Source organism: Micropterus dolomieu, linkage group LG19 (genome assembly GCF_021292245.1).
Source record: "Micropterus dolomieu isolate WLL.071019.BEF.003 ecotype Adirondacks linkage group LG19, ASM2129224v1, whole genome shotgun sequence".
Classification (NCBI taxonomy): domain Eukaryota; kingdom Metazoa; phylum Chordata; class Actinopteri; order Centrarchiformes; family Centrarchidae; genus Micropterus; species Micropterus dolomieu.
Genome location: NC_060168.1, coordinates 20,799,851 through 20,817,553, shown reverse-complemented (window position 1 = coordinate 20,817,553; position 17,703 = coordinate 20,799,851). Strand labels below are relative to the sequence as shown.

The 17,703-nt window shown below is 40.5% G+C and overlaps 1 protein-coding gene across 7 annotated transcripts in view; it reads left to right on the top strand.

Annotated features, from left to right (window-relative positions):
- Window positions 1-17,703, top strand: part of drp2 (dystrophin related protein 2) — a 166,133-nt gene that overhangs the window by 119,314 nt on the left and 29,116 nt on the right. For all 7 annotated transcript variants that reach the window (XM_046031090.1, XM_046031088.1, XM_046031087.1 and 4 more), the window contains 8 exons: window positions 1,364-1,520; window positions 3,445-3,591; window positions 8,127-8,205; window positions 9,589-9,649; window positions 11,342-11,403; window positions 11,939-12,013; window positions 13,294-13,495; window positions 16,092-16,177. In XM_046031090.1, coding sequence (XP_045887046.1) covers window positions 1,364-1,520; window positions 3,445-3,591; window positions 8,127-8,205; window positions 9,589-9,649; window positions 11,342-11,403; window positions 11,939-12,013; window positions 13,294-13,495; window positions 16,092-16,177 — 869 coding nt within the window. The remainder of the gene's footprint in view (window positions 1-1,363; window positions 1,521-3,444; window positions 3,592-8,126; window positions 8,206-9,588; window positions 9,650-11,341; window positions 11,404-11,938; window positions 12,014-13,293; window positions 13,496-16,091; window positions 16,178-17,703) is intronic.

Below are 17,703 nucleotides of genomic sequence, written 5' to 3'. Positions count from 1 at the left end.
TAGCAGAACCTGTTGTTTTCTTTTGTTCTTCTTTCCTACACCATTAATCTTCTAATGACCCTTCAGATCTGTCTTGTGACCCTTTGAAAGGAGCCTGACCCCTAGGTTTGGAACCACTGGACTAAACTACTGGACCATATTTAAAGTAGTTAGAACTAAGTACATTTTACTGGTGATACTAATGTACTTTTACCTAAGTAGGATGTTGAATGCAAGACTTTCCCTTGTAAAAGTATTTTTATATTCTTTTCTTAAATAAAGTATGTTAATACTTGTTGCACCACTGGATTTCTGTAGTCTTTTTGTTCTTATTTATAGGCCCAGTAGTTGTTAAGGCACAAGTTTAAATATTAAAGGTTAGGGTGAATAGAGAGGACTTTTTGATAGTAATGATGATGCAAGTTTTGTAATCAAGGTCAGTATTAGAAGTCGGTCAGAAATCTGTTCAGGATGGCAGCATTTGTCTTGTCCTCTGTAAGCCTTGAAATTCCAGTTCTGGTGATTATTTCTTAAATTATTAATTATATGCCATTGGGGAGTTAAATAAATTCTACATTCCATGTGCTCTTGAAACCCAAAAGCAAAAAAAGTTGGCTTTTCTTTGTTACATAAAAGCTAACATTTTGGAGTGAAAACATTTTTCACAAGTAAAGAACTGGATCATGCTTGAATATAAATGTTGTAGTATGCCTGACAAGCCGTGGTAGACTGGCTCTTTTATTAATTTATTGTTTGGATGTATTTGTTTCTTCCTTTTGTTTTTGTAAATGTCAACACCGTTGACAATCTCTCATTTAAAATAATTTGGCTATAAGTAAATTCAAATGTAAACTGACAATAAAAAGATTACTCACAGAAAGACCATATACATCGCAATATGCCTGTAACCTTTACAGCTGTAAAATTGAGAGTGTTCTTCCTCCCTGTGACTGTGTGGGTGTTAATCCATAGCCAGTTTATGCAGCAATACATTACATGTAATACAATTACCTAATACATAACCTGGTGACAAAATGTGCAAAAAAGAAAATCCATTACAGCGACAATTAGGAAAACACATTAATCAACTTTTAGATCACTGAACAGTCAAAGCTTTCTTCTGAGAATTAATAAATAATAATAATAATAATAATAAATGTACTTTCAAAAAAAAGGCATTTAGATTGTGAAATGATGGCATAAACTAATTTGCACATAGCCCTACTGAAATGACAGTCTGTAAATTTGAATAAATGATGAGTTGATGTGACTGGATGCTCTATGGATTTTGATAGACTTTTTAGCAATTTCTCACATTGGCGCCACATTTAAATGGTGCAGGTTGCTAAATGTACTGAATTATATTTTCAACAAACCAACCCAGACACATGGAGAGGACATTAGAGCGTCTACTCCAGATCCAGGCAGCGATGGAGGAGCTGGCCGTGGCCCTGGAGCAGGCAGAGGGGGTGAGAGACGCCTGGGAGCCTGTCGGAGACCTCTTCATCGACTCTCTGCAGGACCACATAGACGCTACCAAGGTAGACACACAAAGACAGCCACACTGCTTTACATACACACTCTCTTCTCTCCTTTTTCTTTATCTCTCTAATACACACACTTGCACATGCAGACACATTATCATGAATCCCAGATATAAATTGCTTTTACCTGTGGAGTAACTTAATTGTCTCCTTTTGAGATAATCGCCTGCGGCTAACCCTGACAAAGCACACATTGTGACACTTTGACATGTCGCAAAAAACAAACATCAAAACAGTGACATCCCGTTTAAAAAAAAAAGAAGTTTTATCACGAAGACACAGCAGTGATATGTTACTCATGAATAAGTGAGAGATCTGTATCAGGTTGTGTGGCTTTACAATGTTTGTTTTGGATGCCTGCATCTACTACTGAGTAGCTGTGATCTGACAGACGATGACAAGGACGTGGCACTTCAAACTGATGCAGTGACATGGCAGGGGTTACAATCCCCAATTGAAGAGATGTCATTAAACAGGCAGGTCATTGGTTTAGTCATTATGGAGTGCCGAGTGTCGCTGCTGCCTGTAATTGTGTGGCGCTATTCATTAGAAGTGAGTTCACTTCACAATAATCATGTCACTGTTTGGACTCCTGTCACAGCCAGCACATGTTCAGCTCGGTCTTTAGGGCAGGCTTGTCATTTGGCCTCATCTGTAGTTCCTCCCTCATTTACATATACACACAGTCGCATACAAAAGCCGACATGTGGATACATCATAAACCCACATTATGCACACTTGCATACACACGTACAGGGCTGCAACTAAGACTTATTTTCATTATTGATTAATACATTTAATCATTTGATCTATGAAATGCCAGAAAATAGTAGAACAAATGCCTTTCACAGCTTTCCAAAATCTCAAGGTGACATCTTTTAATGCTTTGTTTTGCCTGATCAACAGTAAAACCAAAAGAACTTAGTTTACTATCACATAAAACCCTCATGTTTGAGAGGATGGAACCATCCTAACGTGTTTTTGCTAGAAAAAAATACTTAAACTGTTAATAAATTATCAAAATAGTTGCAGATTCATTTTCTGTTGATGACTAATAGTTTCATTTTTTCATCTCTACACTCATACAGTACGCACTGAGTGACACATACATTGATAAAGAAGCATTCACACTTGCTCCTCAACTCTTGAGATAAGGCAGATGCATTTTTTCTACATTTGTGCTTATTGTTTTTTGTTGCCTCTCCCTTATACATTGTTCCTGCTGGTGTCTAAACACAGTCAGTATATTCGCAGATTCCAGGGATTAACATGTGACTTCAGGCTGTCCTAGGGCTGAATTCAGTGAAGTTCATGCCATGCAGTCACAGCATACTAGTTTTGAATGGCGCACACAGTACCTTTCACTTCCGATCTTTTATTTATGTCTCTTGTGTGTACTGTCAAATAAAGACATCAGTGCTAAAAAAAATGATGTAAAAATATGTATTTCTTTATTTATTTATTGGGTGTCATTGTTTGCTGTCTTTTAGATATAAGTTACTTTCAAGTTAGGTTCTGCACTGATTAATTACACCCTACATGGCAAAATCATTGGTAAATAGACTAAATGAACAGACGCCGGTGCTATTCCAATAACATTATGGCTCCTTTTCACTTTGAGTTAAGTTAATATATGGTTGCTGCCAAATATTTTCTAAACCAGAGCTGACTGCAATAGTGGATCACATTTCAATTGATTTTTGTTATAATTTAATTTGAATGGAGTTTGTCCAAATTGGATGTTTGCTTGTGTCTGATATTCTAAATTTAATATATAGTTTCTATTTCTGCCGTTTTTTTCTTTCTCTTTTATTGCACTTATCTCTTTTCCATCCTCTTCTCTCTACCCCTCTGCTTGTCTTTCTCTTTCTCTCTCTTCGCTCTCTCTCTCGCTCTCTCTCTCTCTCTCGTACTCCCGCAGTTATTTAAGGAGGAGCTGACCCAGGTGAAGGAGGGCATGAAGCACATCAATGATCTGGCCCACCAGCTGGCTATCTCTGATGTCCATTTGTCGATGGAGAATGCCCGCGCCCTGGAGCATCTCAACAGCAGATGGAAAGTGCTGCAGGTAGAGTTCACTGCTGGGTCTGTGTTTTCTGTTTGACATTATCAGCAGCAGCTTATCCAGCAGTCAAATTCAAGGGAGACCTTAGAGAGTGATTCCATGTGTTATTTGCGTCCTAATGCAAGTTAAGGGTTTATTTGAGGCTGTAATGATGCCAGGCTTCCAACTGCTTTATGTCTTTGTATCTTTTTGAGCTTGTGAAGGACAATGTTTTAGAGGGTGGATAAAGGAAATGTTTGTGAGCTGATAGGTGAATGCTAATTACTCACAGGGATCATTAAAAACACTGAAGTAAGTGGTTCATGCCACCATATGAAAGGGAAACAGTTAGCATCAGTCTGAACATTACAGGCTTTCCCCAGTAGCTTAAAGATCCACACCAGGGGCTGGCGGGACCCTTTGGTGTATGTTGTTTCCTATCCTATCCTATCTTTACTTTATGTCACCTCAGTTAATTTCAGATCAGAGCACTCTTGCTTATGCTGTGGGCAAAACATTTTAAGTCTGTTAATGTAAAGCCAGTAAAGGCTGGAATGAGGGGTTTTCTGAGGGGTTTAACTACACTATGGTAAAAACTTCTGTCCTAAAAACCTGCTAAACTGACGTCAGTGACCATCCAACACATCCTGCAGCTGCATCAATGTAATAAGCGGTTTCCTGTAAAGCAGCATGAGCAACTTTTCAGTTTACATTACCGTAGAAAGATTCCAACAGCTTTAAAACACTAGTCTCAATATGGAATTGTTTTTAACAGATGTTGTTTTTGAGAAGCACTTTATTCCTGTGATGAGTAGAGCTCACTATTTTTAATTGACGGTGTTCGAACACCATGTCAATGTTCTTGTCTCCTTCAAGTGTGTTAGCTAAAAAATAGTGAGATTAACTCACTTATCACACACACATATATATAAATCTATATGAGAGAGAAGAGAGAGCGGGAGTAACTATTGATGAGAATGTTTATAATAATGTGGAGTTGTATAGATCAGGTCTCATCGTATTTTTAATTAAAGTGAGAAGCAGCAGAAAAGATGGATGAATGATGAAAATGAAATGTATCAATATTCAAACCCATCCACTTACATGAAGACAGCAAATCTTAAATGAACAAGCTTACTTTAAAAATTCAAAAATAAAGTGCCTTTGATTCATTGAACTGGACTTGCCCCCCTCGATGCTTAGCTGAATGTATGGATGCATTATCCAGTGAGCATTACTGTAACTCTACAGGCTACATTCTCCATCAGCAACCTCTGCAGTGCTCCATACAAGCTCATCGGAACCCCACTCATCCTTCTTTACTACTCATATGAGAACATCCTGTTCCCATTAGATAACCTTCATGACACCCTCTTCACAGCCACCGTTGTGTTGTTTGTGGGCTCGTCGTAATGTTTTAATTGCCACTCCAGCCTCTCCTCCTTTTGGCTCTCTCTCGTCTGATGGTGATTTTAACGTCCCCTCAACAACTCTGAGACATTCATTTCCAGTAACCACTTTGCTCCCTGTCACTTTGCGGCTTTCATGTTGCCTCTCTGGCTTTGAATTAGCCCAGAATGAAACAGTTCAAGGGGAGAACAGAACCAAAACATAGCAGATGCAAATCAGGATAGACTAGCTGTGGGTTTGATTTGTAAGCCAATGTTTTCCCTTGCTCTCTGCTCTGAGTGAGGCAGATAAAGTTGATTGCTCCAACTCAAGCCTTTGTCCTCCAAGTGAAACCTATTAGACTGTTTGCAGCAAGTAATCACAGCCCCATGCTGCTTCTTTCTGACGATTGTCTCGACATCTTGGCTAAGGTTGGAACACTGCAGGTAGCAGCTAATGGAAGGCTGTAGGTAGTTTTAAGCCAAGCCAGCAGCATGATTGGTCTGTCCTGTGGTCAGTTCACCCCTTTTCCAGACTGAAATAACCCAACAATTATTGAATGGATTGGCATGAAACTTTGCACAGACATTTATGGTCCCCAGAAGATGTATATTAATGACCACGATGATCCCCAGGTTTTTTCATAGTGCCATAATCAGGTCACAATTTAATTTCGTACCATACTTTGGTTTATGACTAAATACCTTCAAAACTAATGACAATTCCCATCAGCCTCAGCAGTACTGTGCATTTCGTGCTAATAAGCAAATGTTAGCATGCTAACAGGCTAAACTAAGACGGTGAACATGGCATGCTAAATGTCAGCTTGTTAGCATTGTCACTGTAAGCATTGTAGCATGCTGACATTAGCATTTAGCTCAAAGCCAGTTTTTTAGGCTCTTGTGTGTCCAAAAATCCTTACTACAAACTGATTCTAAGCACATTTTTTGTATGTAAGGTTTTCCCATGAGAAATGCAACAAAATAAAGGATATTCAAACCAGACATTATGCATACTAAATACGGTAAATTTTGTGCGCTGCTGATGCACATTATTCTCACACAATACAATGCACAAAGGAAATGGAGGAGTTGCTGACAGCTGAAAAAATTTTAAAGAAATTGTGGGTGGCGGTGAAACAGCTCCAAAAAGTATTATATCTTAGGAAAATATTTTGATGTCTCTCTATGAAGTTTAATTGTCAGTATCTTTTCAAATTTGCAGTATGATTGATGTCTCTATATTAACTGCTAAAACAGTATACTGTGATGATTTGTATGTTGTGCATACTGTATAGAATTACCATATGGATTTTGGACACAGCTTGTGTCTTGCTAAAGACACTCCTCCTGTACTCAGATTTATTTCTAGCTGTGTTGATCCATTTTTAGACTCGTTTCAGACCAAAATTTATGTGCTCTTTGCTCAAATAACCGGTGAGGTACTCCATGTCCTACAGATGCAACTATAAAGACAAGCTTTAGGCTTATTTTTATACACATTAGTAGCATACAGTAGCCTACCTCCCTTCAGTTTAAATTAAATTATTTGAAAGTTTTTCTTTCATAAGGGTCATGATGCATTCAGATGATCATAACATTCCAATGATACACTACTGATTTATCAAGGAGACATTCTCTACAAATTGCCACCACAGTCTCATGTATTTTAGAAAAGGAATGTTGAGAGAGCTACTCATATTGCTCCCCATTGATGTCCATTTTCGAAGGAGGTAAAAAGAGTCTTCATGAAAAAGTTATTTTACAGGACAATTTCTGCTAAATCTTTGATGCACCGTGTGAAGGAAGGAAGTGAGAGCCTCTATAATCCCCCCTGGTGATCAATGTTGTTAAAAAGGCTTTTAGTATCCATAGTCAGCAGCAGATATTCATCTCCCAGATCTTGGATTGTTCTCAGAGTTCCTGTGATATCAGTAGAGCCCAAGTGACACATGAAGAGACAGGTGTTACAAATGGTTTTAGAAAAACTTTCTTTGAGCTGCCTTGCTTGCATCCCCAGTCGATCTGCTATCTCTACTTATCCACATGAATTAATTTCAAAGCAGTAAGATTCACTGGCCTGGCATCTTGCTATCCTTCCCTGAGAAAGCAAGCAGAATGGTGAAACCTTTTTTCTTTGTCTTCCCTCTCTGTGCCCCGTTTCTCTCTTAATTAAAATGATAAATGCTAAATCCAAGCAACATCCTGTGCCCTGTTGATTTTGGCTGCTCTGACGCCAGCGAAAATGTATTTCCAAATTTGATTTGCTAATATTTGTCGATCATGGATAATTTAGTAATTTGTCTTCCTTATGGCAGCCCAAATTGCCTGTACAACAAATAGATTGTACAACACCGCACAGTTGGCAGTAACATCTCCACGGCACATTGACAATGCTCTATATTAGTCCCAACCAATTTAAATCACGGTCCAGAATATATTGTTTTATTTTCTGGAAAGGGAGCAAAGCCCTGTGTACTGTATGCTGAGAAATGCTAACTTAATATTTCTAACGTTACACATTAGGACTCATTGCCTCTGCTTCTCTTTGAAGTCTAAAGGCCCCTCACATTTTCTCCTTTCTCTTTCTGTCTTTATCTGTCTCTCTACCTCACCGTGGGTGGATTTACCTCCCATTGTTAGAGGACGCGTTTCAAACATCAAGCTGACAATGATTCATGTGCTAAATCCAATACATTTCAGTTAAACCAGGATTAGGCGGACTAAATCCCATTTGGTGGGAAACATAACTGATGTGAAATGCTTTTACAAAGGCGGTGGCAAACTTAATTTTGTCATCACAGTCTCCATGGTTATTGACGCAACACATGTGAGGCTTTGCAACTCTCTCATTTCCTCTTCTTTTCCTCCAGCTCTTTTCTACACTGACACTGCAACCAGGAACCGTTGTCCTCGTTTCAACAAAAATATATTATTTCGTAATCTCTGTCTTCATTTCCTACCTGCCGCTCTTCAAAGGCTTTCAAAGTCCTTCAAGAGGGGCAGCAAAGGAAAAAGACATAATTTATATTCTGCAGTTAACTAATGGAGGAGAAGCAGGTGGTTTGTGTGCGTACGTTTCTATTTTGGGGATTTGTGGTGGAGAGGGATGAACAGCATGATTCCCTTTGATTTAACTCTGTGTGTGTGTATGTGTGTCTGTGTCCTCAGGGTTCCATAGAGGAGCGGCTGAAGCAGCTTCAGGATGCACATAGAGACTTTGGCCCCGGATCGCAGCACTTCCTCTCCAGTAAGAGTCCTCTTTTTCTATTTTGACGTCAGTACCTCATGTCGCACACCTATCTGTGCCATGCTGTGGCAAGGCGCCACCTCCGAGTGTGGAGGGATGAGAAGAAGGATAGGTGTATTGCAGTTTTGTTGTGATAAGGCTATTAAACACTGCCTGTGTGTGTGTGTGTTTACGTGTGTATTTGGGTTAAAGGTGGAGCTGGCAGGCTTTGTTCGTTTGTCTTCATCAGTTCCAGCATGCTGTTGCGATAAGCATCCCCAGTGATGCTCATCACAACAGACATTGCTCTCATTTGAGCACAGATACATATTTGTGAATTCTGTCTCTTCTTTTACCTGCTGCTCTTCAAAGGCTACAGAGAGGTAGCAGGGGGGCTGAAAAATGAGATTTACTTTCCCTAGTTTAAACTGATGAAGAAATGGAAAAGCTGTGTGTTGCAGGGCTCTCCGTGTGAGTGTATCTGAAGAAGTGTGTGAGTGTGTGTGTGCGTGTGTATGCTTGTGTGTTTCCAGTGTCCTCGCCAACCCCATCCAGTTTTACTGCTGTCACACTGGCTCAGAGATGCCACAGTGGGGCTTATATAGCGCTGCTCCACTGCCAGCTCTGCCCACTGCACCCTACAGGAATGTCTGGGTTTGCATCTGTGCGTTTTTTAATGCACCAACATGCCTATATTTCTAAACTTTTATTATTTTATTTTTTATCAGAGGGAAATGTTGTACTCCACTATACATTTGTCTGACAGCTATGATCATGAGTTACTTTTCATTCACATATTACAATTAGATTTTCTTATGAAATACAATACATTGTTAAAGATTTTACCAGATTAACTGACCTTTTGGACTAAGCTACTGAACTGTGGTAGGATGTTGAATGTTGAAGTCTTTATACTTGTTTGTTTTTTCCACATATGCAGAGCGACAACATATAAGCATACATTGTTCCGTATCGTAATACAATAATGGAGAATGACATGGTGTTTGTCAGTGTGTGTATGGTTGACTCTGTATCAGTGTGTTGGTGCGCATTGTCTGCCTCTTGCTTCTTCTAGTGCAGTCTGTCCTGTTTGATCCTCTGCTGAACGCCCCTGTGGTTCAGTTTGGTGGCTGGTTAAAACGCTACAGTCACCCCGTCTCCTCGACTCCTCTTCCCTTCGTATGCTATCAGGCTGTGCCAAACAAACCAACACTCTGTGGAAACCTGACACAATGCACTTGTCTCTTTGGCTCTACTGCACCTATTGTACACCAGAGTTGCTCTCTTAAGAAGGTCTGAATGGACACCCCGTCTGGACACGTTGTCAGGGACAGTGAGCACAATGGATTTGCATTTCTGACATGCCTATTTTGAAATTGATTTGGTTTCTGTGTGCTTGCGCAGGTTCAGTGCAGATACCATGGGAGCGTGCCATCTCTCCGAACAAAGTGCCCTACTACATCAAGTAAGTGCAACTCCAGGGTCAGTGTCTGCATTGTGGGAATGTATGTACTTATTCCATGGCAGGTTAGGAGGCTGGATTAAAGCGGGAATGCTTTACAAGTGGGAATGACTACTGTATATCTGTGGAGCACATTGGTAAAAATATTTCTTCTAAAGTTTGATCTTCATATGTTTGGCTACAGAAACAGGCTGTTTATACCATTATTCAAAACTGATTGTGTGATTGGCTGGCAGTATTCTTGGCCTTGTCCCCTCCCTTATTTATTACTCGTGGTCAGGGGGGCAATTCATCACAATAAATCATTGGTGAAACAATAAGCAGCACAATCTTTACAGCCTGATAATATGACTGAATTGCCATTTGTTATGAATACGCCAAGTGTCTTCCCTTAAGGATTCAAAGAAAGTTTAAAGACATGTTAGGTCACGGTTGAAGAACAGACATTCTTTAGTGCGTGAATAGTCATTGTCCAACAGACGGCCCAGTAGATTATGAGGGCACAGCCTGAGACCCTGCATTGCCTAATGAGGGATCAAAACTTAATTTAGTACTGGGCTTCCATAGGAATGTTTGTCCAACTTTTGTCACATTTCACAATGTGTATTGATAATTGGCCACCACTAGCTTCTGATTGGCTTGGTTATTTTTCCATTCATTAATGGAAAACTGGAAATTGGACGTCGGTGACCAAAGCACACTTCGACACCAGTTAAATAACATCTCTAACTGCAAAATGCAGCCCACATTTGGACAGCTGCGTGAATTGTGTTTTAGGGTAGAAGCTGTGGATGTTTTCTTCCTGACAGCACAGCATGCTTCACAATTTCAAAGATATTTCCACATCGACATTTGTACAGAGTTACCATTAGAAAGCAGATAAATAATAAATGATTCAGCGAGGAACCCGATTGAGCACTGTTTGCCTGAGCACTCATCTGTTTATCTATTTGCCTTGTCAATACTATTTCACCTTTAGAGTGCTTCTGGTTTATCAATGAACGGTGAATGTTTGTGTGTTTGTGTAGGTGTGTGTTTATGCCTAGAGTGTGGTATTTTTGTCTGTGCAGGCTTGTAACTGTACTAGCATTTGTACATTTCCTCTACAGCCTATGAGTATTTATTTTCTTAATAGTCTGCAACTGAATCTCATGGGTCTTGTCTGCTAGTCAATCCTTTATTGGCTGTACATTGAGAGTGGGAGCACTATCTGATTAGCACTTCATTGGGTATCAATCAATGAGCGCTTGCACAGGTAAAACGATGAGTGCTGCCCTAAAAGACCCAAGGGTCCGGGCAGACATCCTGCTTTGGCGATTCTCGTTTATTTTGCTGCGCTTGTCCTTTTTTATTGGATGTGTTTTCATAGTAGATTTTCTGAATTTTGCCCATAGAGCTTAGTGGGATAGGAAGGTGGTGTGAATGTGCGATGTGTGTGTCTCTGAATGAAGCCTTTTAAGTAGCTGGCTGTACATCTCTTGCTGACCAGTAGTAGTACATAACTTTGATGCTTGAACCTAACTACTTTATCATGTTTGATGGATGTTTGTACTTTACAGGCCTGAAATCTCTTGTAAACTATGGTCGTCCTGTCCTGCCCTCCCATTTTTCTATTTCCCTCTCACTTATTACCCTGTGCTCTCCCTTATTTTACCATCTGCCACACCTTTGTTTCATTTCTCCCTCTTCTCCCAGCCATCAGGCCCAGACAACGTGCTGGGACCATCCAAAGATGACAGAACTATACCAAGCGTTGGGTGAGTAAGGAGACAATTAATGCACCCTCCAAATCGTGCTCATTCGCCCGACCAGCAGCACCAGCAGCACTTGCCTCTGCTTTGAAGGCCCTGTCACACAGCTCATTAAGGGCCCTGTATTTCAAACACCTTAGGGACTACATCGCTACTGTCATTAACCTACGAGGCCCAATTTGCCAGCGCTGTGATTGCTTTTTGCTTAGCCTTTAATTAATTGTGATTAAACGACATCATGTATTTTACTGTTAATCTGATCTGACATGGCGAGCTTGCAGGAGAAATAGGCACACTGTCGCGTACACATGCCCAGCTAGACACATACATGAATGTGCACAGACGCATACACAGATAACATTAGCAATGCAGTACACTACTAATGACTTCTGCAGTGGCGTGATAAACATAATGAGAGATAGTGATGTGTAATTCCTCGATGGCAGAGTGGAGTGGCGCAGGATGGGTTTGTTTTCCCTCATTTTTTCATTCACTCTAATCTCTTTCTATCTCTCCCTCTTTCTGTTGCTTCTTCCATTAGCGGATCTGAACAACATCAAGTTCTCAGCATACAGAACAGCCATGAAGCTGCGACGAGTTCAGAAGGCTCTGAGATGTACGTACGGTATTTCATCAATAGTATTTTCTGTCTGCAGCGCTGGGATGGCTGGTTAAGTGATATACTGTTATCCTGCACCATCAGTAATCCACAAAGACAAGCTTTCTTCGGGTATGAGATATAACGATTAGCTGCAGCACATTCCTTTACACTACTTGGAAATGTAGTTCTCTCCATTACTATTTAAAATGCAGAAATCTAAAGTATTGATAAATTCAAGAGCCACTCAACCACCATGACATCACATCATCATGACCTCATTTCCATCGTGGCCTGGATCTTGGGCATGCTAGGTAATTTCAGCTATTAATTACATAAAAGAAGGCAATTTTTTGGCATGGTTAAGACCCGGGTATGTGCCTCTTCTGGGCCAGACACTTTCTGGCTAGTTTTCCTACTATTGCTGATTCTTCCGATGCTTCTCTTACTAATTATTTGCTTATGTTTTTTTTTGTTTCTTTGTGCCTCATATCCTTTGCTCTCTCGGTTTTCACTACCTGAAACCTGGCCTTTCTTTCTCCCTGTTTGAGCTCTTGACTCCTTAATGTCATCCATCATAACTCCTGACTCTCCCTCATTCTTTCTCTTGCCCGCTCTCTTATCTCACCCTGCTAGTTGATATTGTTACAGAATTTAATTGCCAGTCTGCCTTGATAACTGCAGGAATCTCAGTCATTCTCTCCGCACTCTTTGTGAATGATTGAGCAGTGCTTCATATGAGCTCATCAGAAATACATTTTTGGTGATTCCCTCCCACCCTGAGAATACTCTTGTTATCTCCTCTCTCTGTTCTACCTCATTATTGTGCTATCCAATTATACCTGGCATCAACGGACACCCTTTTAGCTCCACTCTTAGGCATGGGCCATCAAATTAGTTTAGAAGAGCAAAATCAAATTTGTGTCACTGCTCTTGAAACATCTGGTCGGGCTTAAGTGGGGAAAAAGGGTGAATAAGCACTGCTGTCGCCTGTGCTCTCATTTGCTGAGGTGAGGAAGATGATCCTGTGCCTGTGTGTGTGTTTGTGTTTCAAAAGCAAATGTGCAGTCATGTATTTATGAACATAAGGCTGTTAAGGCTCCAGCATGTGTCTATGCCTTTAAACTGCTAATCAGTATACTCTATTTCAAACCATATAAAAATATCAACATTTCACACATGCAAATATACATGTATCACATGAAAAAATCCAGTACAGTACATACACGTGGTGTTCATACACACAAATCCACAGCTGAATAGAGATTATGTTCCTTAATATGTATGTGTGTTTTCAGTGGATTTAGTGGCACTGAGCAGCCTTGTGGAGGTGTTTCGGGAGCAGGAGCTGCAGCAGGGGGAGCATGTGATGGACGTTGTGGAGATGATCCACGGCCTGACAGCACTGTACGAGAGGCTGGAGGAGGAGAGGTCCATCCTGGTCAACATTCCACTTTGTGTTGACATGTGTCTCAACTGGCTACTAAACGTCTATGACAGGTGGGTAAACCAGGGAGAGACGTTTCCATCTTTTTAAAAAAACAACACAGCTTTCAGATATCATTGGCTAATCACGTTACTGTCTCTACACATGCAGCAGGCTCAGAGCAACATGAGTTTCCCTTTGGAGCATTGTTTCTTGCCACCTGACACCATTTTAGTTCTTATTTTGTGTCTTTACCTCCAGAGATGATTGACTTTCTTTTTGAGTGTTTACCGTATTTTGGCTCGCAGCTGATTTATGGCAGATGAACTTGACCATGCAGCCTGTGTGCGGGACAAAAAACCAAAATGAAAAATGTTTTATGAAGCCTTTTTTGGCTCCGGAGAGATAAATCGTCTCAAGTGACATCACAGACTACAAATTTTAAAAGGAAAAAAAACATCTGGGGGCGTGACTCCCACGTCTGACTGAACTGAAATCCGTACACTACTCATCTGTCACAAAATGCTCATAAAGGTTTGTATTAGTGACAGTTTTTTATCAATGCCAAGCATATATAAACAAGGTTCCAACAGTACTATGTACAGTTTATACTAATATGCCTCCTTCATCAGTATCCTTGCACTAAATCCAACCATTTAGTTTTTTTTTCTGTTTGTCGTGGTTTTGTTACTTTACAGATGACTGACATTGTGAGTCTGGACTGTGGCCTTCTCTCCAGTGGATTCCTATTTCTAGCTACTGCATTCTCATTTTGTTTAATCTGATACTTAATGAATATACAACTCTCCAGAGTAGCTTTAAATGCTAGAAATGGTTGTGTCACTTAAGTTGCCATCCATGACCGTGATACATAGTACATGGTCCTGTATCGGGTCTAGAAATGCTATCTAGAGCCTGGTGTAACTCTTAGTGGGTTTAACCCTGCCAAAGGTCCCTTTCACATTACACTAAGTCAGTCAGTGGCAGTATCAATATAATGGAGCTTTAGGTAAATAAACATCACATACACATAATGACATAATATATTTAATGTCATGCCACTATAAAACTAATTATAACTATTCCTCACAGTCCTACAGTAGGCCATTCTGTCTACAGATTGATGTAACTGGTTCAATGGCTTGTTGTACAGACACCTATAAAGATCCACAGCATGGCTAAAGCTCCAATAACAATGTCCAGGCAGAGGGCCAGTCCGCCCCTCTGAGACACAGCAGAAACAAATCCTCTTTCACACCAACATTCACCCCATCTTTGCTCCCGTTTATGTCGACTATTTTGTGCTCTCTCCAAATACAAAAACACTGAGCACAGACACAGAAATACAGGAATAACCCCACGAGTGCTGTAAATCCAGGCTGCAGCTCTTAACTACTTGCTACTAATGAGAGACAATCAGAGACTTTACCCTCTGCATAAATTTCAGTAATTGCTTTTTGTTTTCCAATAAATAGCGGCAGAGAATCTGGATGAAGTGTGTGAATGTTTGTGTGTCCATTTTTATGTGTGTGTTCATTTGTCTGTGCACCAGTGAATGTGCAATACAGTATATCACAGCATTGTGTGCATACATGTTCGTGTGTCCCCTCCAGAGGCGTGTCACACTAGCAGGGTGTGCAGGAGTGACATGTCCCCCGAGGAGCAGCACTGGGGTGCATATTGAAGATGACATGCAACACACACCGGAAAGTGTTTGTAAAAGGTGCTGACAGCCAGTCGTCCCCATGCGTTCTCCGGATCCTCTGGATCTAACAGGGGGAAAGACAGTAATTCTCTCCTTTCTCGTGTTTCTCCACGTGATTCTTATTTTCTCGACCTGACTCTAATGGTGTGACCTGAGTAATGTTTCAATTCCTCGTGGTATGACCTATCTGCAAATTGGAAAACAATGTCCCTTCTTTGTTTTTTGAACACATTCAAAGAAACATCCTGCTCTGGAAATTTAACTCACTCTTTAATTTTATTCTTCATTGATCTGATGTTCTCTGATGAATGTGATGTTCTTGGTTTCTCACTTAACGATTCAAATGTTAATTTCGATAAACCTGTGGTTTCTGCCAATGCTGCTCAGCTCGGCAGTAAATTCTTCCAGGCTGTGTTGGCACCGGAGCTGTAAAATCTAGTCTTTCCAAAGTTGCTTCCTCAGTTCCCCTTTATATTTCATGCTAATGACCCTTTTAGGCTCAGGTCAGGGCACAACAGCATCCATCTCACTGGCCTTGCCATTGGCCAGTGGTCAGAGTGTTTATTCAGCTGGGGACTGTATTTCTGATCCTCACGAATGCTGGATATGTGTGTGTGTGTATGTGTGTAATTCAGTGTGTTTTTCTGCAGTATGCACGCATGTGTTTGGCTGCAAGTGACATTGCCATGTATATAAGCTTATTATTGCTCTTCTGGGCATAAACCCGTGGACACAACATTTAATCAAGTTCCTGTAGTGCCTTTAGTTACTCTGGATGTGCTCTAATACAATTTCACACTATTGCACTGACCTGTACTATACTGCTTTGACCTACGTAATTCCTCCACACTTGTGTATGAATATATTACCACGACACAATACACTGTGATGTGAGATAATTCGCAGTACAAAAATTATAATCTTACAACTTCTTTATTTTTTGTCCTCCTCTTTCTTTCCTCTAGTGCTCGGAACGGCAAAATGCGAGTTCTCAGCTTCAAGACGGGATTGGTGAGCTTGTGCAATGCAGACGTCCAAGAGAAGTACAAATGTGAGCCCGATGCGTGTTCTTATGCCTAATGCATCTCTTCTACTGCAAACAATGAGCCAAAACAAAATGGCCCTGATTGCCAGTGTTACATAAAGACATCCACTTAGTCTAATGGAGGAAATGACTCTGCCGCCATAATGGAGAAAGCTTTCTTTACTTCTACAAAGTACGTTGGGGGCCTTAAAAGGATTGCTTGCCAAAGACACCATTCATGCACACTCTCTCTATGGCTCTCAATCAAATTTTTCTTCACAAGTAAACGAGCAAAGATGTACATTGCTCCCTTTTTCTTTTTTGTTTATAAATTATGCTGTAATATTTTATTAGTGTGCATCTCCAGCTTGAGATATGTTCTATTGTAACTTTATTTAAAAGCCATCCTGTAAATATAGGTAAAATGGAGGGTGAGCATTTGAACTAATGATAGTTAACCTAACTAAGTTAAGCAGCTTGTAGATGATACAAGATCTGAGACAACATGGCCAAACCCATGGCAGGATTATTCATGCTTGGCACACCATCTGTAGCAGCTCTTAAAGACTGAGAGTTAACAGATTTGCCATCAGTTGAATGGTCCCTGATGTGAGTCAGCCCTCTTTTTTTCTGGGGTTCAGGTAGACATGTGGTGGCTTTAACAGCTTGTCATTTCTCTGACTGATCTCGTTTTTGCCAGTGGAATAATATTTGCTAATAAATCTGAAGAATTTGCATCAACCCACCTTGAGAAACAGATGGTGGGCGTTTATCCCATCATCACTAGTCTTTGCCATATGATTCAAAAAAGTCATCACTTTCAAAAAAAAAAATTCAAAAGTAGTTTAATTACATGACTTTATGGTAACACAAATTTTTGATACTAAATCTTAAGTTACTTGCTTTTATTTAACATTTGCACTCTGCACAAGTCCAATTTAGCAGACATCAACATGTACTGCTTTCACACCTCATTTGACAAAAGCACCACTTACTGTTCTGTCACAGGCTTCTGCTTCTAATTTTCAGAAAAACAAACTGATCCACCAAAATCAGTTAAATAAAGGGAACAGTTAAACAACACAATGTAACTCCAAGTCAATCACACTCTTGTGAAATCAAACTGTCCACTTAGGAAGCAACACTGATTGACAATCAATTTCACATGCTGTTGTGCAAATGGAATAGACAACAGGTGGAAAATATAGGCATTTAGCAAGACACCCCCAATAAAGGAGTGGTTCTGCAGGTGGTGACCACAGACCACTTCTCAGTTCCTATGCTTCCTGGCTGATGTTTTGGTCGCTTTTGAATGCTGGCAGTGCTTTCACTCTAGTGGTAGCATGATACGGAGTCTACAACCCAAACAAGTGGCTCAGGTAGTGCAGCTCATCCAGGATGGCACATCAAGCGAGCTGTGGCAAGAAGGTTTGCTGTGTCTGTCAGCGTAGTGTCCAGAGCATGGAGGCGCTACCAGGAGACAGGCCAGTACATCAGGAGACGTGGAGGAGGCCGTAGGAGGGCAACAACCCAGCAGCAGGACCGCTACCTCC